At 37.0% G+C, this 22,500-nt stretch overlaps 1 protein-coding gene across 2 annotated transcripts in view; it reads right to left on the bottom strand.

Annotated features, from left to right (window-relative positions):
• Nucleotides 1-20,393, bottom strand: part of LOC140953523 (AP-3 complex subunit delta-1-like) — a 40,309-nt gene extending 19,916 nt beyond the window's left edge. The window contains exons 1-28 of one of the 2 annotated variants that reach the window (XM_073402924.1): nucleotides 20,202-20,393; nucleotides 19,697-19,792; nucleotides 16,853-16,933; nucleotides 15,969-16,049; nucleotides 15,233-15,340; nucleotides 14,492-14,557; nucleotides 14,192-14,255; nucleotides 12,960-13,099; nucleotides 12,380-12,453; nucleotides 12,059-12,108; nucleotides 11,700-11,728; nucleotides 11,509-11,557; nucleotides 10,729-10,798; nucleotides 10,094-10,169; nucleotides 9,708-9,777; nucleotides 9,453-9,531; nucleotides 8,973-9,099; nucleotides 8,048-8,151; nucleotides 7,554-7,689; nucleotides 6,661-6,753; nucleotides 6,148-6,199; nucleotides 5,448-5,541; nucleotides 3,369-3,464; nucleotides 2,656-2,704; nucleotides 1,795-1,869; nucleotides 1,542-1,623; nucleotides 720-773; nucleotides 108-196 (exon numbers count right to left, since the gene is read on the bottom strand). In XM_073402924.1, coding sequence (XP_073259025.1) covers nucleotides 108-196; nucleotides 720-773; nucleotides 1,542-1,623; nucleotides 1,795-1,869; nucleotides 2,656-2,704; nucleotides 3,369-3,464; nucleotides 5,448-5,541; nucleotides 6,148-6,199; nucleotides 6,661-6,753; nucleotides 7,554-7,689; nucleotides 8,048-8,151; nucleotides 8,973-9,099; nucleotides 9,453-9,531; nucleotides 9,708-9,777; nucleotides 10,094-10,169; nucleotides 10,729-10,798; nucleotides 11,509-11,557; nucleotides 11,700-11,728; nucleotides 12,059-12,108; nucleotides 12,380-12,453; nucleotides 12,960-13,099; nucleotides 14,192-14,255; nucleotides 14,492-14,557; nucleotides 15,233-15,340; nucleotides 15,969-16,049; nucleotides 16,853-16,933; nucleotides 19,697-19,792; nucleotides 20,202-20,261 — 2,244 coding nt within the window. In that variant the 5' untranslated portion in view covers nucleotides 20,262-20,393. Of the gene's footprint in view, nucleotides 1-107; nucleotides 197-719; nucleotides 777-1,541; nucleotides 1,624-1,794; nucleotides 1,870-2,655; nucleotides 2,705-3,368; nucleotides 3,465-5,447; nucleotides 5,542-6,147; nucleotides 6,200-6,660; nucleotides 6,754-7,553; nucleotides 7,690-8,047; nucleotides 8,152-8,972; nucleotides 9,100-9,452; nucleotides 9,532-9,707; nucleotides 9,778-10,093; nucleotides 10,170-10,728; nucleotides 10,799-11,508; nucleotides 11,558-11,699; nucleotides 11,729-12,058; nucleotides 12,109-12,379; nucleotides 12,454-12,959; nucleotides 13,100-14,191; nucleotides 14,256-14,491; nucleotides 14,558-15,232; nucleotides 15,341-15,968; nucleotides 16,050-16,852; nucleotides 16,934-19,696; nucleotides 19,793-20,201 lie in introns of both variants that reach the window. The other variant, XM_073402925.1, reaches the window with a different exon arrangement.
• Between the last annotated feature and the right edge of the window lie 2,107 nt (nucleotides 20,394-22,500).

Below are 22,500 nucleotides of genomic sequence, written 5' to 3'. Positions count from 1 at the left end.
GGGCCGAATAAGGGAGTGCCTCCCCTCCCCAGAAAACCACCCCCAGCGGGCAATTCAGGGCAGTGTTAATGTCAATTTGGGTTTATAAAACATCATAAAGTTCCAACCTCTGGCATCTCTCCGGCACCAGCAGGAAGAACCTCATATGAAATTCCACGATCTGGTTCTTCTTCATCAGCTCTGCTCCCTTTTCGACCTGATGTAAAAAAATCATGAATGTAAAGAAAGATATTATTTACTGTGGTATGTGTATGGTAGGGCTTGTTTATCGCTTGTCTCAAGACAGTCATTTTGTTGTTGATTACCAAGTCGCAACCATGTACTGTTGGCCTGTATAGTTGATGGTGTTGATTTGATGCGTGGGACTGTTAGTGGCACAGTGTTCACTACAATAGCAATTGGTGCTATGGGTGAGGTAACTTGTAATGCAGTGATCACTAGCGAGCAGGATGCTACTAATATTCCAGTACAGGGGAATGACACAACCGCCTGATAAGACCAGCAATAGACAGTCAAGGAATCACACTCATCAACTAAGTAACCATCGTTAGCCAAACATAAATAAACCCCATTACACGGATGACGAACAGGGCACTAACATGAAAGGAGCTTGACCTTGTGTACTTACTAGTAACATTGGGTAAACTGAAAATACACACTTAATGGTTGTTAAGCTGTAAGAGGAAATCCTAATGCTTGAGAGCCAGTAAATATTCTACCTTTCTTTCTTTTCTTCTTTGCTTTTCTTGAGGCATATTTCTTGTCAAGAGATAGTCCTGGGGATCAAATGAACATAATGCGTAACGTCTTAAGTCACAATGAGAAGGTAAAACGTAAAATAGAACGAGGGGCTTTTAACAAAGGATGAGAACCAAATTGGAGTAAAAGATGACTGACCAAAGAAGATTGTGGAATGAGAACAAAGAGATACCGAAAAATTCCGAAAATAAGCCCCAGGGCTTATATATATATATATTCAAGAGCCCTTTTTGAGGGGCTTATCTATGGAGGGAAATTTGCGTTTCAAAATCGATTGGGCTAGCCTTATAGTTGGAAGGAAATTTACCGTTTTTGCTTTGTTTTACTTTGTATTTGAGGGCAATTATTTGGAGGGGCGATTTAACGGAGGGTTTTTCGCGTAACTAGTTTGGGGGGCTTATATTTGGAGGGGCTTATACAGGGAGGGGCTTAGTTTTGGAATTTTACGGTAAATAAAAAGTGATGGAAACTGGTAGAGAAGACGTGCAACAAAGGGAACAGGGAAAAGGGACTGGCTGAGAAGGGGGCAGCAAATGGAAGAAAAAGGAGTAGGAAAGGAAGTGGAGGTGGCAAATGGAAGTGAGGGGATGAGAACTGGAGGAAAAAAGGGGCAGAGAATGTAATTGAAGGGGCTAGAAACTAGAGGAGGAAAGGGTGAGAAATGGAAGAGAAAGGAATGGGAAATTGAAAAGAAGGGAAAGGAAAATGGGAGAAAGGGATAGAAATAAAAGAGAGAAAGGGATATCCCTTACACGCTTAACATTAATACAGTGTAACAAAAGTACCTCCTGACACCTTGAGGGATACTGGTAAGTCCAAGTTTGCCACTGGAATATCATCTACCAGCATCTCTTTCTTCTTTGCCTGAAATAGGACACATTCATCATCTCAATTTTAAGAACAACATTAACACATTCTTTCAAAAAGCCATGAGAACTTGAGTCAAGTAGCAAATTTTCTTCCAACACCATTATAAAATTGTTGTGGCAATACAATGATAGGTGCAAGAGGCGACAAGCTATTCAAGGAAATTACCTTGAGGTCTTCTTTTGCTGTCACCTTTAGATAATGTGGATTACTGAGCTGATCTTGCTTTCTTTGTTCACGTCTCTGAGAGACAAATGGAAAGTAAAAAACGTTCAATAACTACATCAGTACAGGCGCATTAGAGAGCTTTAGATTCTAAGACGAGGACGACAACGAGTATGCAATTTACCTAATACTGAGTATTCCTCATGCGTGAACCAGCGTCATTTTGGCGGGAAAAGGTGATAGCCGTCGTCATTCTACTAGGAGTTTTAGCGAGAATGTCGTAGTGGCGGGAACAAATTATCAAATGTGAGAAGTTTTATCATTTTGCTATCGGAAGAGGCCTTAAACTCCTTCAGTATAAATAACCGAACTAACTTTTTAGGTGAAAAAAAAAGTAAAATGAGGCTTTTACGGGGTGTCTTTTTGTGAGAACAGGCGCGAAAACTTTAAGTTAATTCTCGTACTCGGTCTCAAATCTAAAGCTCTCTATTCTGTACCGTATTGGCTTGAGTAACCGTTGCCCTCGAATAAGCGCCTCACTTCGGACAAAAAGTATTAGAAGTGCCGCCCCAAATAAATAATAGTAATACCACAGTTAAAACAATTCTTTGTTGCCTCCTACCTCAAATATACGCCGCCTTCAACTAAGCGTCGCATTTTAGGCATGAAAAAAATTCAACAAGCGCCGCGGCCCTTATTCGAGTAAATACAGTATCCCATAAAAAATGTGTCTAGAGATTTTTCCGTAATATACAGAGTTTGTGTGCAGGATCTATGGCCAAAGCAAGAAGTGTTTGGGCAAACAGAAAGAAAAAGGTTTAATGGCATAAACACAATGACAACAGAATCATGAATGATAACAACCTTTTTCATTTCTTCCTCATCTTCTGATTCATGCTTCTGTTTCAATTCTCTGAAAATTAATAAGTCCCGTTACTACCTTTCTGAAGTTCTTAAGGACAAATAAGAGCATGCATAATAACTCAGAGGGGACAAAGGCTTCGACCCCCATTCAACGCTCTTTCTTAATTTACCCTTGAGTGAGGTAATTTCAAAAGTGACGTTGTCCCAACTGCAGCCTTTCCTTGTTATCAGATTTTTGAATCTTTACACGTACTTGAGTTTGAGAGAGATTTTAAAATCAATGCAAAATTATGTCAGCCTCACAAGTTTTGAGACTCAGTTCTACTTTATGAGAGTGGGGTCTCCTACAATGAATGCAAGCTGAGAAAGATATTTAATATCCATATGATAGACAAGTTCAAAAGTCGGTACTGTAAGACCATGCGTGAACTGTGCTAGTCGTAAATCCAAAGCAAAAAAACTATGTTTTGTAACATTAAGTCCAGAGTAGAAGAAAAGGGTTAGCCATAATAAATGGGATGCATGGAATAAAGCTTAAAGTGACCTCTGATAACTGCTAAATTCTCCTTACAAATTGGCCCCTTGCCTCTATCTGCTTGTGAAATAAAAGGAGAATTTGGCATGTCATCAAGAGCTACATTCTTATTCCACCCAACCCTTCAATAATATGCAAAAGAGAAAAATATTATTTGTTATCATTTTCAGTGCCATACTTGTGTTCGCCATGAGGGTCAAATATTGTTTCTATGTCCTGCTCGTCCTCTGAGCTTTCTGATGGTGGTTCATTAATCCACTTGTCTAGATCAAGTCTAAAAAATAATCAAAGGAACATTAGAAATGTTGTGGATTGATAGCGGAGCTCTCGCGCGCGAAGCGCGCAGCGGATTACCATGGGTAAGAAAATGTGGTAAACTACCCATCCAAGAAAATTTGGTAATCACGTGATCGTACACCGCCCGCGAGACCGTCCGTCCGCACCACAGGCATACCAATGTAAAATAATTCAATCAACAGGTATGGCAACCCAAATGCAACTCGAGGTTATTTTGACGGGAAATCGCATAGCCACCTGCGTCTTATAAAGCAGAAACAACTAGAGAGTCAATGAAGAGGAAAATGGAAAGCGGAAATTGTCTCTGTATCCGTGTTTTCTAAAGTATTAAGCTTAGAATAATTGTCATGTCCACAAATTTGGAATATAGAGCAAGAGAAACACAGAGAAAAAGGGAAAGTAGGCGGCAGGCCAGCGAAGCTCAACGAGAAAAAGGGCGACAGAGATTTAGAGCGAGAGATAAAAAACAAAGACATTTTTTATTGGAAGAACAACGTTAAAATTTTGTAACGGCGGTGACAAAATGAGAAATGCTAGCGGCCACCAATGCAAGGTAAAAATGAGCGGCAGTGAAAAAAAAGTGAACTAAAAAAACGTGTAACTAAGAAGTTTCTGGAAGTTTCACGTTGTAGTCGTGCAAAACAACGGCAAAGAAATGTACAAAAAAAGTGTGCTGCACGTGCAAAGTTGCTTTTTTGCTAATTAGACCTTTTGTTGTTATTCACCGTTCTCCGGCGTTGCCTTCGCCGCTTAGCATTACATGATTTTATATTTTGTTTGAGCAAACTATAAATATTGTCGAGAGCTTCGCTTTTAGCCCTGGCTAAATCTATATATTAAAGCTGAACTCCTCTTAAAGCAGATGCCCAAGAACACCACAAAAGGTGTCCGCTTACAGGAGGTAAAAATAGACCTTGTCACGGTTTTCGACGCCATCTTGACGAGTAGGCAAACGCGTGAGAAATTACAGTGTTTGTATGAGAATCTAATGTCGAATAATTTCCGTAGAAAGGCTGTTCTGAAAAAAATATGATTTGTAAACTAACGCTTCCACACCTAAGGATTCTCCTGAAAAAATTGAGGGCGTTACATGCACTAGAAGACCTAGAACCACTTTTTAAAATTTTCTGTACATTTGTCTGTAAGAAAGTCCCGGGAAAATTACAGACAAATATATGCAAAATCTAAAGCAAGCTTCTGGACAAATCTAAGCACAGGTACGCCCCCAATTTTTTTAGGACAATCCTTTGCTTTATAGCTTTAGTTTACAACTGATATTTTTTTCAGAACAGCCGTTTTACGGAAATTATTCGACATTAGATTCTCATACAAACACTGTGATTTCTCACGCGTTTGCCTACTCGTCAAGATGGCGTCGAAAACCGTGACAAGGTCTATTACACTGTTTGTTTGTCGCTGGGACTATAGCCTCATTCACACCAAAGCTTAGAGCTGTTAAGTTAAACACGGTTTAACACTGTTTCCTTAGTAAAATCTGCTTACTGACTAAGTTGACTGCAAATTTAGTGCAAATTACAAAACATGTTGAATTTCATTTGAATCCTATGAGAAAATCTGTTCCAGTTTTCCATGTCTGTTTTACATTAATTTTAAAACCTGGTTTAATTAAACATGTTTAGTTGGTGTGAATGGAGCATATGTTTAAATATCACGCCCAGGTGAAACAAAATTACTAACTTCGACCAATATTTGTGGAAAGAAGTATTGAAACACTGCACTGAACATCAACATTTTTAGACTTTCAACAAATAGGAGGTTGCTCGTAACTATGATGAGTGCAGCTGAGAGCAAGCAAGGAAGTTGGCTACTTTTCAAAAGCATGACCACGCCTTATAACTCAGGACTACTCAGTACTCCTGACTTTTGAGATCCACACAAGAAGATGATGCCGTGACAAAGAAAAATAAAATAAATGCTGTACAAGGTAAAACAACCATACCCTTCTGGAACCTGCACTTTCTTCTGTGCTTTTGATGCAACTGGATTTAGTTCACCACGAAACAGTGATGACACCTCCTCAGAGCAATCAACACCTAAATAACACACAGTTAACCATTAATATTATAACACTACTAATAAAAATTATTACAAAGAATAATTTATTAAATTCTTAAAACAAAAGCTGTTTCAAAAGCACATACACAATATGGTTCTTCATCTAAGGGCCTATTTACAAGGAGGTGGGGGACCCCAGGAAGGTGAGGTAACCCGTGGTGGGTCACCCCACTTATTATGTAAACATAATCAAATTAAAATGAGAGATTATATGGACAGGCGGTTTAATCCACCAAAGCGGGGTACCTCATCTACCTGGGGTCCCCCACCTCCATGTAAACAGGCCCTAACATACTGTAAAGATAACATAGGATTTAAAAATGTGGGGTTTTCAGGAGAGAAGGAAATGAATGAACCCAGAGGTTACTCTTCTTTAAAAGCAAGACTTCCTTTCGAGCTCAACAACAATCATAAACACAATAATGAACAGTTGTCATTACTGACCAGGCACAGCCGGGCTTTGGGAAATCCCAGTATCTTAGGCATTTTCTACCTTGGAACATGGTATTAATAATTTTGTTGCCAAAATGTCAGGTATAAATTATTCTGCATTGGAATAATTATAAATTTAGGTAACTGATTACCTTTTCCTTGCAACTTGAGAACATATTTAATGAGCTGCAAGATACAGCTAGCCTACAAATTCAATGACAGAAGTGATTATTAATTTTAAAGCAACAAATACGAATGCATCAATCAATAAACTCAATCAATCAATCGATAACTTTATTAACCTGTCAGAAAACTCCTAGCAGACCACAAGTGGTGAACTAATCAGGGACACTGCCTTTGATGTTATATTTTACACTGTATATGTGGCTAAATATGATTTAGGCTAAGATAAACTCAGCTGGCCAGCTGTCTCACTCATTAGTGATATGCAGGGGCAACCTAACTGCATCAAAGGGGCTCATTGGTCTTTTTACAGCCATTCTCTTGAGGTCAGTTCATTACGTTTGCGTGCTGTTGCCTGTCGTGGTGTGTATTTTGATGGCTTCCTCTGAAACTTGCATTGGTGGACATTTGCAAACAAAAACAAAATTGCAATCGCTTTTTGTAGCATGGGTTGATGGATATGTTTGACAGCTGTCACTCACCCTCTCCTGCACCTCGAGGTCGGCACTCTGTACAAATATGGGTAACTTCTCTACAAGCATCTCACTAACTGATTTTGTGTCACCATCTTCATCCTTCATAACAAAACAGAAGGTAGAGCATAGGTTATTTTGCCTCATGTTGTGTTTTGACTATAACTACAGTATTAACAAGTCTTGATGATCAGTGAGGCAGTAGCAAGTAGTCTAAAAAATTGAGAGTCTCAATAAACAAAAATAAAGCATGTACAAAGATATTGATGTCTTCCTGATTGCTATTCTCGTCATTTCCAACAGAGGATCAAGTAGCAAATCTGTCATCCATCACATGTGGCATAGTCAGCAAACTCAATTTATTAAGAATTTCGATGAATGCACTACCTTCATAACTTGCATTTGCATGCAAGCACAAATATTATTTCACCATTAAAAAGGAAAGCAATCCTGTCTCAAATGATCTTTTCAAAGCTTGAATAGAAAGAGAATGTTATCCTCACATCATCATAGCGATTTATTAAATACACAAAAAAGGGTTTGAGAACAAATTATGAAAACTACAGTTGGATTTCCCAAAAATTACTACCCAAAATGCTGAGTAGTTACTTACGGAAGGTGGTCGCTTATGGGAATTGGACCACATGGGTTCTCTACTGAGAAGAAGCCCAGATACCTCTACTTTATGGTAGATAATTTATTGCACTCAATTTCTAAGTTACAATGTCTATATTTCCATGTAGGAATCACACTCTCAGCTGGAAAAAGAGGCTTTGGTCGCTTTCAGGAGGTCATTATTTTTGAGAGGGGCTTTTGACTGGGAGAATTTTGGTGTTTCGCTCTTGGGAACTGGTTGCTTACTAGAGTTGGTCACACATGGAGGTTCGATTGTATGAACTTACCTCCTCCTGATTTGCTAGGAGCTTAGCATATAACTTGGCAATGTTCTGGACATACACTGCTTGGATGTGCCCTGGAAGGGAGGTGGCTTTAGGCTGCAGCATAGCCTCTAATGTGACATTGATATCTGGTAGATGCCTGGTAAACAACAACATAATCATGTTAAATTATTACCACTGTGAAAGAAGCTTAATACACATTGTTAATCACAGCAGAATATGCAGGTTGAATGCCAAGTACTAAACCTAGCAAAAGAAGTGGTAAAAGCAATTTGACTTGAAGAGAAGCCACCTTGACTATGGGCGGGACGGCTTCTGTAAACTGCACTTATATGCTCTGTGCTTATACAACTTTGTTCTGGACTAAAAAAAGTGTTTCAAAAAGCTACAATTGGCGACAAAATGAGTTGAGACGCTTTACCCTTAGAGGCTTTTTGAATTACTTTTTTCAGATGAAGCTAGAATTGTAACATTATTCAAGCCACAGTTTCACTAACTCTGAAAATTCTCCTGAGATCCATGCTGCAGCAAAAAGTACTTCACAAACTCTGTTCTTTTCCATTTGTCCAGACATCAGCTCATTGCTGGTCAGCAACAAAGACTGAAACAATGTACCAAAATCATTTCTTTTCACATGGAATTTTTGAGTTCACTAGGCAATGTTAACACATAACTAATTAATGATAAAAGGCAGGGCTGAGTTGTTCAAAGCTGGGTTAAGATAACCCAGGGTTAGTGCGAGATTCGAATTCAGATTTGAAAGCTTAAAAAACATTTCAGCTTTAATGCTTTTTGTCTACAAGTTGATGATTGGAAGCTCTAAAAATAGCACAGAAAATTATCCGAAAAAATAATTTGGAACACAAGAAAAAGAAACCCGGGTTAATTTTAACCCCGGGTTAAGCGCTAATCGGCCTTCGAACAACTCGGCCCCAGAAGATTAAAAAAAACTTTTATTAAACAATTCCCACAAATAATCATAAACCATTAAATAGTAATTCTCTCATACAAAACAACAATCTGACGGGTGTGACTATTGAATGAGATGTACTGACATAAATTTACTATAAATTTCACGCAAATAAGCACGATATAAAAGTACAAAGTTCAACCCTTCTAAAGTAAACAACCTGGCATATGAAGTATATTTTTCAATCCATTTGCAATCAAATTAATGTACAGAACAGGACCTATATATTAGGGCATAAAATTGCACCTAAATTTTCTGCCCTGGTGACCAATTCTCAAGTTAAGATGAGTTGCTAAATTTAACGACATGAACAGAATAGAAAAAATAATTGTTCATCACTTCTTACTTGAAGTCCTTGTAAGTAATGTTTGAAAATAAGTTCAGATAAATGACAGGGCATTTTAGGAAACAAATACTAAGTATTGGACCAGTGCTGGTGATAACAGACTTACCAAGCATTGAACAGCATAAGGACGTATAGCCTTGACTCTGATAGTGACATCCATCATCTGTGAGGCTATCAGTTTACCATGTCTTGTTCCTTCCACTCTCGTCAGCTGCACCAGCACATCAATATACCTACAGTAGACACAATACAACAGAGAACATGATTAAAATTAAGAGGTTGGCAGAAGGATAAACAGAACTTTGTTTCTTTCTCACTTTCTCGGTCAATATTAGCGTTTCTTACAATAGGATCATTTTTACAATAACTGTAAAAATTCTGACATGCTTTATTGATCAAGAGCCTTTGAGTTAATTTTATATCTTGCTGGTTTGACTAGTTTATGTTTGAGAATCAAATTTCCCCCCTCTCTGTTCATGAACACAATGAATTTAGTTGACTACTTAAATTTGTCACTGAGCCTTCACAATACTCATAATCACTGCCATCCCTTTATGAAAAAAGTAAAAAAACAGCTTTTTTTTACCATTCAAAGTTTGTGACATAGTGATAGTCATTCAAACTACAAATCTGTACAATCTTGGAAAGGAGCTCATCACAGTAAGCTGGAACAAACAACAGCACATAGTAAAATTAATAATTCGAAAAATAAATCTTATACAAAGTTTCTTTTATAGTCATGATAATGATAACAATAACAAGAAAGAACATTTCAACTGCTCTGACAAGAAATAACTATAACGTTGATTTGAGGATTAATAATAATTTTAATAATTCTTACTCTGACTGTCGGCCTTGTCAATTTGCACCATCAGCTTCTTGGTAATGTCCATTATATTCTTCTTAGAAACCTACAGGAAAAGAGGTTGTTTAGAACAGTGCCAATACTCTACATTTCCAGACTTGCCAAGCATCACGACTTTGTTGTGAGTCTCACGATGTTAAGACCTATCTCACTCTCTCACAAGTTCACAACTTATTTCTTGCACTGTCTCCAAAGGACACACCAGAGAATCTCTAAGGCTAAGTTCCAAATGAGAGGGCAAACTCAATCTACAGAAAACACCTAGCGGCAACTGACATGAATTTGGGATTTTCTTCAACTCTAATAAATTATTGCCTTTGTCTTTGAGTTGAAAGGTAAATTTAATGGTGTGAATTTCCTACCATCCCAACGATTAGATCCAGAGCTCGGAGTCTAATAGATTCATCTTTGTCATCCAAACACTGCAGCACTATGTCTCTGAAATGAGAAAGCAAATTGTTTTCGTATAGTGCTATATTTCCTTTTATTTATTTTATTTTATTTTATTTTTAGGTCAATGAGTACTTAAATTAAATATTTATTTTCCTCTATCTTGGAGACATTAGCTTTAAGAGCTACACTGTAAATCTGAGGATAAATAGAGGTGACGTATGATGTATGTATGTATGGCATTTGCTAGAATTCTCGTTACATTTATTTGCCTAATTTTAATTTGCTAGCTTGGAAAACCAGATAGACACCAAGAAACATTAAAACTACATTTAGCTGTGAGCTGTTCTTATAAAAAGAATAATATGCTACTAACAGTTCTATTTTCCCTTTTTAAAATACCTTATTCACTTTCTATGGACTTTGTTTTAGTCTATAAAACACAACACCAAACAATATAGCTTAAAAAAATGTTTTCTTGCAGGAGCAAAGCGGGTGATCCTGAATGTAGTGAACATGCCTGGCCCATCTTGGTTAGCAAGTCAGAAGACAGTGTTTGCTTTATATTGCTTGCTTGCGGAAACAGCTATTTTTAAAAGTCACTTACTTGTGTCCTTGTACAACTTTGGGGTTCACAGCCAGGATTTTTGACATAGCAAGCAGACCAAGATACTTTACTACAAAGGAAAATCAATGTTCACAGTCAATTAATGGTAATGTTACATCACAGATATAAGTACAGTAAAAGTAGGCGTAAGTGTAGTGTGGATTAGAAACCACTTTCGGCTGAGCTGGTCAATTTTGGCATGTGAATGCAGTACATGTACGAACTTCACTTAGGAACGGAACTCATTCTGACTTCAGAAATGTAAAGGCTGGTTTTTACTAGGGACAGAGTCGGAGCTGGAGTCATAATCGGAAGCATAGAAGTTTATGATCTAGCAAAAACAGCCTTTTGATTCTCCCGATTCCGCTGACGACTCCATCATTTACAATCAAGAGAAAAGTGGGTTGTTGGAGTTGCAAGTAGAAGTGGAAGAACTAAACCAATCAAAAAGCATGGGAACGTGCCTTGGGATTGGTTTATCCTTCCGCTTCTGCTTCTGAATTTGACAATCTAGTTTTCACTACAGCATATGTGGAATGTATGTGTAAGCGATAGAGTCGTAACCAGAGTAGGAAGAAAATGGAAACATTCTGATTCTCCTGACTCCAATTCCATTGTGCATACGACTACACTTACGAAACTGATTGTTGATTTTCACTAAGTCATAAACACTCTTACGACTCTGCTCACGACTCCATATCTGACACCGTCGCTAGTCAAAACCCGCCTTGAGTCATTGTGGTATCGTGATAATAGCCCCTAACAATTAAAATGTCTTACAGTTCTGATCTGGGTCTTCAATTAAAATCCGCAATTTGCTGACACAAAGCTAAAGAAAAAGCAAAATAATATCATAATAATTATGAATGTCAAGGAATTGGTGAAAACAGAAATATATCAATTATATTGATATACTCAGCAAATTTTCCAAATAAAGTCAATGAAATTAACATTAAAAGAGAGTATTATACCTGGATAGAGGCTGTATGGTGAGGTAATCCTAGGAAAAAGAGAATGAAGTATTGTTAATATCAAATGTTTAAAAAAAATATAAATTTTTTTGCATCAATGCAAAAAACAACAATATTTGAAAAACTGAAAACATTTGCATAATATGTAAAATATTCCTTAAAGTGTATATGACACAAATTTTCTTTTTGTCATTTTCAGTTCTAAAATATGTGTAAAACATGTATCACATGGCCAAATTGACAACAAAATCACTGCATTTTTGATGTGTAATGGATTTGCAGTGGGAGAGTGCATAATGTTTAGTACATCTGCATAAAATCAAGTAAACTCTGTACCATTTTCGTAAACCATTCCTTACCTGATACTACTGTGTTGATACATTCATATAACAAAGACATGGCTGAAGTGCTGCAAGGAAATAAAACTTCACATCTAAGATGTCACTGATATAATACTCCTGTTTGCTTAAATTGATGCAATAGTACAATAATCAAAGGTGGCTCAATATTACAGTTTTCAGAAGATAAGGATGATCATTTTTAACTGTCTAAATTAAAAATGAAAGAAACATCCATAGCTGTTTAAATAAAGCTAACTATAAGATTTATTCAGAAGAATACATTTAAATCCACCACTGAACAGTATTATCTTTAGATCAAGACAAACACATTGTTTTTACCTATGAATTAGATTTGTTAATGGCTCCAGCAATTTCTTTCCCAGTCTAGGTTCAAGAGGACAAAGTGCTCCAAACTGCAAGAGAATTAAAACAGAATCATTGATAGAAGTCTAACGAAAAGGGCCCTAAATCACTAATGATCTCTAGAACGTTTTACATGCATAAGTATCTACAACGTAAGATCCTTTTTGAGTCATCAAGAGGTGTTTTCTTTTCCAGGAACTTCTTCAGCCCCTGTAGTGACATAGATCACACCCACCCCACATATGAGGAGTCCTCCAGGTTTACAAGCTGCTGTTCAGGAAATGAGTACGTGCTCCTCCCCCGGACAGATGTCTCTTCTCAGGGAGGACCAAAAGAGCGGTGGAAATTAAGTCTATACATATAGTGGAACGTCAATATAACGAACCTCTATATAACGAAGTCCTCTGTATAAGGAATGATATTCTTCGCCCCAGTGGTAGTAAAAATATAAGGAAAAGAACCTTGATGAAACAAAACCTCATTCAACTGAAAGTACTTGTCAGTCCCTTGGTCCTTTGTTTCATCAAGGTTCCACTGTAATAACTTTAATACTAACCAGTTTGATGATTTTGATTAACATCCAGTTGTTTGTGGAATTTGTCATAAGTTTGAAAAACAATGGTGCCAGTGATAAGTAGTTCTTTGGATTTTTACGAGCTAACTCGCAAATCACATTCACTGCTGCCGACTGGACACCTGTGGTAAGATGACACAAAATAATCAATGACTTTGAAGTAAAGATAACCAGCACTGGCTCATCAACAAATCACCTTGACAATTTTCCATGGTCTGTGCTCTTGTCAACCATGAAAATTACATCAAAAAATTCAAAACTCAAGCAGAAAGTTTTGAACATTTTGACATTATTTCCATGCTCAATAAAAGTACAGACCATCGAAAATTTTTGTCGATTTGTTTTTTTACAATGACATTTACAGTTTTGCTTTCATTTCCATTGAAGTTTCTTGGAAAATTGTATGAATGAGAGAGAGAAAAACAAATTGTGCCACCACCATGTCATTTTCATGGTCTGTACTCTTACCAACATGGCTCTCAACCAATCAGGGCGCAAGAAATTGCTCAGTTATGGCAAAACATGGTTTTGTTCCTTAATTAATCTACTTCAGAGATGTTCACCCATCAGTAGGGTAATTTGAATAGATGTCCTTGAAACAAAGTTTACTATGGTTCTTTCTATAAAAATAAAATGCTTTCAAAACAAAGATCTGAAATTTGGATCTAACTGACAAATAAATGACTTTCCTGGAGACTAGTACAAAAGTTAATGTGCACGAAAATTGGCATCTGATTCATTATATGTGGAAAAATGAAATTTTGGCAAAGTTAACCTTGAATTAATGCTGGTCAGCAGTTTTCCCAATTATGCTTGGAGCGGCCCCATGCCCTTAACAGGGGTACCTCAAGACTTGAAAACGCACACAAACTGTCTTTGCTAAACATGTTTGTAGCCTGCTGCTTGCTAGCAGTGCTGTGTTTGTTCCTCCCAACCCTTCCTCTCTTTTTGTAAGTCAGGGCTTGGTAAGTATTGGTCGATAAGTATTCCACTGAGCGTTTCAGCATGATGATGCCTCGTGGGGGCCGCTCATAAGGTTGCCATGGATACCTGCTTCCTGGTGCTAGAGCACTGCCTGGCTCCACCAACCTTGTAGGCACCAATGCCCAAGCTCATCTCTTGGCAATGAGTATAATATTTGGTGAATTAAGACTTAATGTGCTCCATTTCTTTTTCTAATTCATTCAAAAGATATACGTGTAAAAGGTTTTTACCAGGCTCTGAATCTTCAAGCTTTTCCTTCAGTCTTGGGAAAGCAGGCCTTAGTGCTTCTGGAAACTGGAATAAACCACAACAATGAAAGTTACCATATATTGATTAAAAAAAATAGTGTTTTATCTGTTGGAAAGTGTTATCCAACTTTTGAACAACTGTGGCCTGGGTATTTGTTAAGGAAACAATGCAGTAACAATTTTATGTTATGATCTGAGATAATGGAAAATAACAACAACAACAACAACAAGAGAAGCTGGTTTGAAATTTAAAGAAAATAAATATGCACTGTACAATGTTACCTTGAGAAATATTTTGTACATCAGCAAGACAGCTCTTTTCCTGATGTAAGGCTTGGTGGACACAAGCTAGTGGAAAATAAAGATGGGAGAATCAGAAGTATACCAGGGGCACTTACCATAAACATAGGCAATTCAAACTAGAAATTGAGATTTAGGAAACCAATATAAATGGGTTGGAAAGAAAGACAGCCAAACACCAGCAGCACAAGGATGATGGGCATTACAAGACTGAACGACCCATGCGAAAAATAGCCAAAGGCATCAACCACTCATCTACTCGCTCTTTGTTGCTAATTTAGTTAAATTACATTTAAACCCATTTAAAACTGAAGTTTCTAGTCACCTTATGGCTTACTGCACCTTTGAATAACACACAAACTTTGAAGTTTAAAAGCCAACTTCGCGATTGGGTTTTTCACTGCCTTCAATCATAATAATTATTACAATCACAAGCAACGAACCTTAAAACACAGAAACTAACAAAACAGATCAAAATTCATCAATCATGAATCAGAAACCAAGAACCTCTGAACTTGTTGAAGTAAACTTCTGTTTTCTAAGAGGTCCATTAAGATGATTGATTGAAGTTAGAGAGTTTGAATGTTTTTGAAAAGCACAGTACAGAAGTAACTAGGTGCCACCAGCTGCTACTAAAACACAGCTGTGACAACTCATTTGCTACACTTTGGAAAGTCAACTGGCTATCCTATCCTTTATGTTAAACTATCCAAGGAGACTCACCAAGCACATGACATCATTAGCCAAATCTCTAGCTAAGTCAGTTGTCACAAAACACGAAAATCCAGCAAGTGACACGCCAGCATCATACACGTTCATGCTACAAAGGTCCTGCATAAAGAGTTACAAATAATAAAGTATAACAAACAAACATACTCATGGTCAGAATGCTACTGACAGCTACATGTTTATTAAGTTTAACTAAGCTTTGACAACTGCGTCACTAAGTGCAGGTGGGTGCCCAAAATATCCGAGAGCTTCCACTTTTGGCAAAGTCAGTCCTTAGACTGAGTTACGCCCCCATGGCTGGTAAACCACGCCTTCCAGCTATGAGCCCCACATCAATAGAACCAGGCCCCAGTCATACTGATATATCAATGGATATATCAATGGAAAATAATAGGGGGGGGGGGGGGGGGGAGCAGGAGGAAAATGCACTAATAATTGCTTCATATCATAAATCTGCTTTTTTGTGAAGATCATGGAATATTTTCAGATGTATGATTAAAATACATCCCTTACAAACATTAAAATGTGGTGACTGTTTTATTTCCTTGCATAATGGTAAATGAAGAAGCTCTACTTGATTTTTCCTTTTTATGCCAGGCATCCTGACAAGCTTTGCTGGTGCATCACATCCAAACTCACCAAGGCTGACTAGGAACAAAGCTGGGACATGACACCTCCTAGTTTTATTCACACAAAACAAAAGCATAAAACTTAAGAATTATCTGCTCACCTTTCTGATCATGTTAGTCGTAAGCATAAGAATGTCCAGCTCTTCATGAAATGACTGGGATGCTGCCAGGTAACCAATTCTCTGATGAACAGAAAAACAGAAAAAGTAAGCAAAACAAGAAAAGGAGACTTATTTTGCTCAAGACAGAGAATGAAAATACATGTATGAGATGTATAATGAGACTCAACAAGTTGGTCATTCAGAATACTCCATTTCCTCCCTGGCCTTCAAAATTAGATCCTCTCCCAAATTTAATGCCCACCTTTGCTTATACTTTTTTTTAATCAAAATTACATGTAAAGGGGTAGGTTGTGTTATTTTTCAATGATCTTGCCTATTTTCATTAACTATAATGCTTAAAACTACAGCTGTTAAAGATTGAAACAATTCAAGGCTGTGCTCTAATTAAGAAAAATGGAAGAGAACTCAGTGCTCTTAAATTGGGGAATCCAGGATACCCATGGCCAGCTTGTTTCTTATAAAAAAAACCTCAGATTCCCTAGTCGCCAAAGAGCAAAAGTAATGCACCAGCCACCACTAGGTGCTTCTACAGCAAATCCCTGTAATTTTACTCGGGTAGTAAAAGAGAATAGTAGATCAAGAAAAAATTAATATGATCAGCTCTTTTAATTACACCAAGGAGATACATTTGTAAAGGTTTTGGTTTAAAAGTATATCTCAATGTATACCGTAAAGTTCCTAAAGACTAGTAATGACGCAGCAAAAGTAGCAACCCTCCAAAAGTAGTGATAAAATTTCACAGGTGTTAGCAAATGCCAAAAGTAGCGACACTCCGAATAATAAATGCGAAAGTAATGAGGATCATTACTTTTGGAACTCTATACTGTAGTAAGCTACGAGAACACTGTACATTGTAAGCTCACCTTGAAGGTAAACTTTGATGAGCTCATCACCTCAATGATGTTAAATGCAGCCCAGCTGATGTCATAACCCAGCATTTGAAGCTGAAAAAGAAATTTTGTCAGTCCCCAAGTACATGTATGAATGTTTATGGCCAGGCCAGATAATTGGCCAAGTAAACCACCAGCTTTCACACAAGATCTGTGAGGTAATGAATATTTTATACTTAGCAACTGGCAATGAACCATGATCAGTACTACCACCTTCCCCCAATTTACGGAACAATTTTGTAGCCTCATCAAAACAAGGCTGTGAATAACAGCAAATGTCACTGACAACAGGATCTGAATGGGTTTTGAAAGCTCTTCTTAACTTGCCAAAAACTGTTAGTGTTGAAGAATATTTCTCTGTAACAGATATCATGTTGTGGTTTAACTGTTAAGTAATGGATCACAGGAGACACCAAAGTGTGGTAAGAACATCAGTGACACGCCTGCCTAAGGCAGGAGTATCACTTTTTAACTTGCGCATTCATGTAGCGTAAGGAACGAGTCATTGTGGGCACTGCAATATGCAAATGTGTCACTCGGGTATAGACACCGTTCGTAATTAGTCGGCTCCGTACAAAAGCATCCAATATCAAAACGACATCTGTCGTAGATCGATTGTTCTCGTTCCGCAATCAAGAAGTGCTGAGTGTGGATTGTGCCCAGAGCTTTTGATGTTATGATTTTGTACCTTTCACAGGATGATAAGTTGTCCATGTGGACTTTGAATGTTTCAAATTAGCACTATAGCCAACTTTGAGACAGAAGTTTATGAACTTTTGAAGCTTTTTGACTTTTCCAGGCAATAAACATGATGAAGGGATCAGCAATTGCTCTTCGACTCCCCAAGTTGGTCCAAGCTCATGATTCTCTCGATTCTGCCGTGAGTCTCACATTTTTTTAATTTTTCTCACAACAAGACAAGACTCCGAATCTCATGGTTTTTAGGGAAATATCATTCTAAAATGAAATGTTTCCTCAGTTGAATAAAAACGGAAATGTTTACTGTTGCTGAATCATAATTGATTCTCCTCTTGTACATAAATGCAGAGAATTGCAAGCTGTACAACGCCATCAGCAAGAGACTGCGCGACAATTTTGCAAGACACTTAATATCGCTTTGTTGGCCATAATTATGTTCTTCAAATGCGACAAAATAAGTTAAAGTATGCCTTTTACAGTCAAAACCATGCTTGTTTTCCTTGAATATATCTTTCAATTCTTCATAAGTAAAGCTCTGCCAGGTTCAAACAGTGTCCACTGACAGAATTTCATGGGCAAAAAAGTTAAAAATAATTAATTTAACAACTTTACTTCACATTAGTTGTCATGGTGCAATAGATTATGCGTTGACCTTATAAATCGAGGGTCTGGGGTTCAACTCCAGCTGGAAGAAACCTTTCTTCTTTTTTTTGGTCTTTTTGCATTGTTTTGTTTTTTTCTTAACCCTTTAAGCCCCAATGGTGACCAAGATCAATTTTCTCCTAACGATATCCATACCTTGTCAAGAGATAAGGTTATGAGAATTAATGAAATGATCTCTAAAGAGAAAATGCTTTGATCTTTTATCAAATTCCCTCAACTTCCTCTTTAAGGAAATAAATAGAGATCAGTTTAAAGAATTGGTATGTGGATTTTGGGCTTAAAGGGTTAAAGCATATTTTTTGACAGACTTAAAATGTAACAACAAAGCATTTTCAGTAAAAAAAAAAGTGACTAACTTTTATTGGAACAAAGGAACATTTTTACATAGAAAAAGTCCAACTCCTAGAAGATTGGTTTGGGACACCAACAGTGTTGTGTTTATTATTTTGGGACACCAATATGGTGGATGTGATGTCATGTAAAAACACTCTATAAACCTTTATCATATGACTAACATTTTGTATAAAAAATTTCGCATGTCTAGCCTTGCAGTGAAGAACTTGAGAACAAGTTTAGACAAATTTAAAAAATATATATTTTTATGCCATGGGGAATAATATTAATGTAAGGTCTATTGATATCTTCTTTAATGATTTAGGCTACATTCACAAGGTATGGGACAAATTTTTGACCAGTCAAAAATTTGTTTGTTTGGGTGCTTTGTTCACATGGAACCAAGCTAACCATATGAAAATTTAACGCCTAGCCCTTCAAAAATTTGAATGCTAGACTCAAGGTAAAATCTTAAGCCAGTTTGGTCCGCAATTTTATTGGCACAATACGAACAGCATGAACGTCTAAAGTTTTGTAAGGTAAATTTGACCACATGGTGTGAACGCTCTAACCATCTAAATTTTTGTACTACAAAGATGTGGTTGCATGGATGTATCGTAACTCTGCTGGTATATGCCATTTTGGATTTGTTTACCAGTAAGTAGCGCTCTGTGGATGGTAAGATGGTAAAACCTCTGACAAAATTTAAAATTCAACCTGGATCATCAGTTCTGTGTGAGCAGATAAGACTGAAAATATTGAACGGTTCTTGTGAATGAGGTGTCTGGTCAAATTTTTTTCGCCAGTCAAAAATTTGTCTGGTGCTGTGTGAAGGTAGCCTGGATTTCTCTAGCACCATGCACAAAGTAAGATTTTTGAAGATAAACTTCACACAAGAGGAACAACAAGCCGGCAGCATGGGTTAAAGGTTAAGTTAACAGATTAAAGATAACAACAGTAAAAAAAATTTAACCATTTTAACTTCCTGTTAATGACCAAGCATTATGAACTACATGTAAACCTCCACCTTCTTTCAAGTTCCAGGACCATGTTTAACTTCCACTATGCATATATACGGTAAAAGGCCTTTAAATTTCTAGCTTCTTTGATGCTTCTACTTACATAAGTGAGCTTGGCCACCGCATTGGCTTTCACAGCAGCATTTTCTTGCCTCAACTCTTGTTTGATTTCATCCAAACAGGATGCAATATATTTAGCCTGCCACGAAACGAAACTTCCTGTTTAGCTTAAACGGTATCAAATCACTACCACTCATTATATAGGAACAAATTAACTTGATGCAAGTGCTTAACATAAATTTAAATGTCCATGTAAAGAATCACATGGCTAATAAAATAAATCTCGTTTTGTCTTAAATAGACGCAGCTTAAACTGGTATAAGATCGGATCGAAGACAGATTTTCGTGTACATTTCTTCTCTGTTCCTACGATGGTTACTGCTAAATCAATACAATATACCCTTTAAATGTACAAACTATTGAAATTGCGAGATGAATACATAAAACAGCATAATAGACATATAAATAAACCGATAAAAAATAGATTATGCCACGTCGTCCGGTAATTGCAATATGCTCATGTGAGTGGAACCCGAGACTTATAGTACCTCGTTGCTTTTGTTGTTTCTGATGCCACGGACAAGATCCGTGAGGTTCTTCTCAAACATTTTTGATGTTAGCCCTCTTTATATCCACATATAGGGCAAAAGTTATGTAAATTCACAGAAATGTGCTTTATCTATGGCATTTTCCAAACGAAAGTTGATCCTCCCCCGCTAGCTTCAAGATGGCGGCGTAAACTTGCTATGTACTCTGGGTAATGCCTCTCTGAAAGGAAAGCAGGAAAATGATACCAAGGGAGGAGTGGGAAGGGAAGAATAAAATTGTTCTTCTTAATAAATTATTATTTTCTTCCGTTTCTACCGCTACTCAGTCTAAGAAAGTATTTAAAAACGCTTCAACTAGCTTTCTTTACCACTCAAATGAAAATAAAGGATAAAAAAAGTCAGAATTCTTTCTCCGCTCCACTGTGAGTTATTTTTGCTTTCGGTTTTCGCCACTGTATTTAAAGAATTTTCTTTTATCCTTTCTAGAATCAGCGTTCCTTCGGAAAAATTTTTAGACTAAGACATTTTCATTTTACTTGACAAAAAAGAATCTTTATCTTTTTTAAGCTTGGGAGCCTGGCAAGAAGATACTACTTTGCAAGTTGCAAATTTACCCTAATTTATGCGAATGTATGCTGTCTCTTTTGAAAGACACGGATCAAATACTGTGCCGTATTTATTTTCAACTACCGCGTTCCTTGAAGTTATTTTTGATATCCTTCTGGCCTTTTAAACTATAGTTATTTGAACCATTAGAAGGGTATAAAATGTGCTGCAAATCTTTGAACTATATTCATCGAAATTGGTGAGGGAACGCCACCAATGTTCGGTTCGGGAAGATGGTCGTTGCAGAAAATTCGGGTTCCACGGAGCTCTCCTCAAAGGTTTGCTTAAAGTTTTATATATACTTTACCGTGTCCTCTGATCGGATAATGGCCATCAGAACTTATTTCCGCCATTTTATGTGCATTGTGAGTCATCAAAAACTGTTTTTTTCTCGTTCAATGCTCTGTCAGATTTCAAACGAGCGGCGATCAAAGAACTCAATGTCGATTCTGCTATGAGCTACTGGTTCTAGTCAGTTCTTTCTCCCAAATGAAATCAGACGTTATTTTGCTCTTGAGCACTAATTTTTGATTTATACGTTCACTGTTTAGAGATCTGGCATGATTTTGTTACCTTTGTTTCTTATTACTCGGTTTAAAAATTGTGTTGGATAGCGGGATTTCTCGAAATAGGATCGATCTTTCTTCGAAGCTTGGTGGAATGTTTGTAGATCACGAGTGGAAGAGAAGTATCTTTCGAAGTATTTCTCCTCGATTGTGGATAGGGGTCATCTAAACATGCAAGCGGTTAAAGAGGCTTAATCTTTCAGCATCAATGGTGTAATTCTATCGATAATTTCGCGGAAAGTGATAAATATATCCACCATTTCTGGGTCGGACATCGACATTGACGAGCGTCACACGCTTGACAAAGTTTGACACTGACAACAGATCAGTTTCCCGCCTCTGCTTCGGTTTTTCACAGCCGTTAAACCTCGCAAGATCGATGGATAATAGATTTTTCTTGGTTTGGTTCTGAAAATTTGTCTTTAGCTCTCAAATTTCTATCTGTTTTTATATTTAACCCTGCTGATGAGGAAAAGGTGGATCGTGCAATCTATAAGTTTACATGTTTTCGTCTCGGGAGAAGATTTACACCTGTCCGGTTTTTAGGGAAATAAATTTCCGTTCGATTTCCTTGTATAATTTTGTGTCATCATTAAATTTTTAAAGCTTGGCTCAATTAAAAATATGAAACAGTATTCAGTATATTTTTAATCCTTTAAGCTAAAAGCTGGCCGACTGAGTTTTAGCTGAAGAAACTCTTCTTTGTTTATTTTTATACGTGGTTACTGAAAAAAGTGAAAAGTGCTTAGGAGTACAAAACCTTTAGGGAATTCAATTTTTAAAGATTTTGTCTTTAAATAACACTTTTTGGTTTCTTTGGTACTTTCTCAATGTCATTTTCAGTTAAAAAAGAAAAAGTATAATGATTTTTTGTAACTAGGTTAAGTTTTTTGTCTGAAAATACATGAAACAAGACTTCAAATTATTTGTATGGCTTATTAAAAAACAATCTTAAACTGTTTCGCGGACATTTCGTAATAAAGGTAGCAATTTCTGTCTAGTTATTGCTTGTTTTTATCTTTTACAGTGTATTTTGTATTAAGGAAACTAATTTTGAATTTATTTTTGCCTGCACCTGGTTATTGATTGCATTGGTAAATAACAGACACAAATTATTTTCTGTGTTA

The sequence above is a fragment of the Porites lutea genome, chromosome 12, assembly GCF_958299795.1.
Source record: "Porites lutea chromosome 12, jaPorLute2.1, whole genome shotgun sequence".
Taxonomy (NCBI): Eukaryota; Metazoa; Cnidaria; class Anthozoa; order Scleractinia; family Poritidae; genus Porites; species Porites lutea.
The sequence above is the reverse complement of the archived record's forward strand: the minus strand, read 5'-3'. Positions and strand labels throughout refer to the sequence as shown.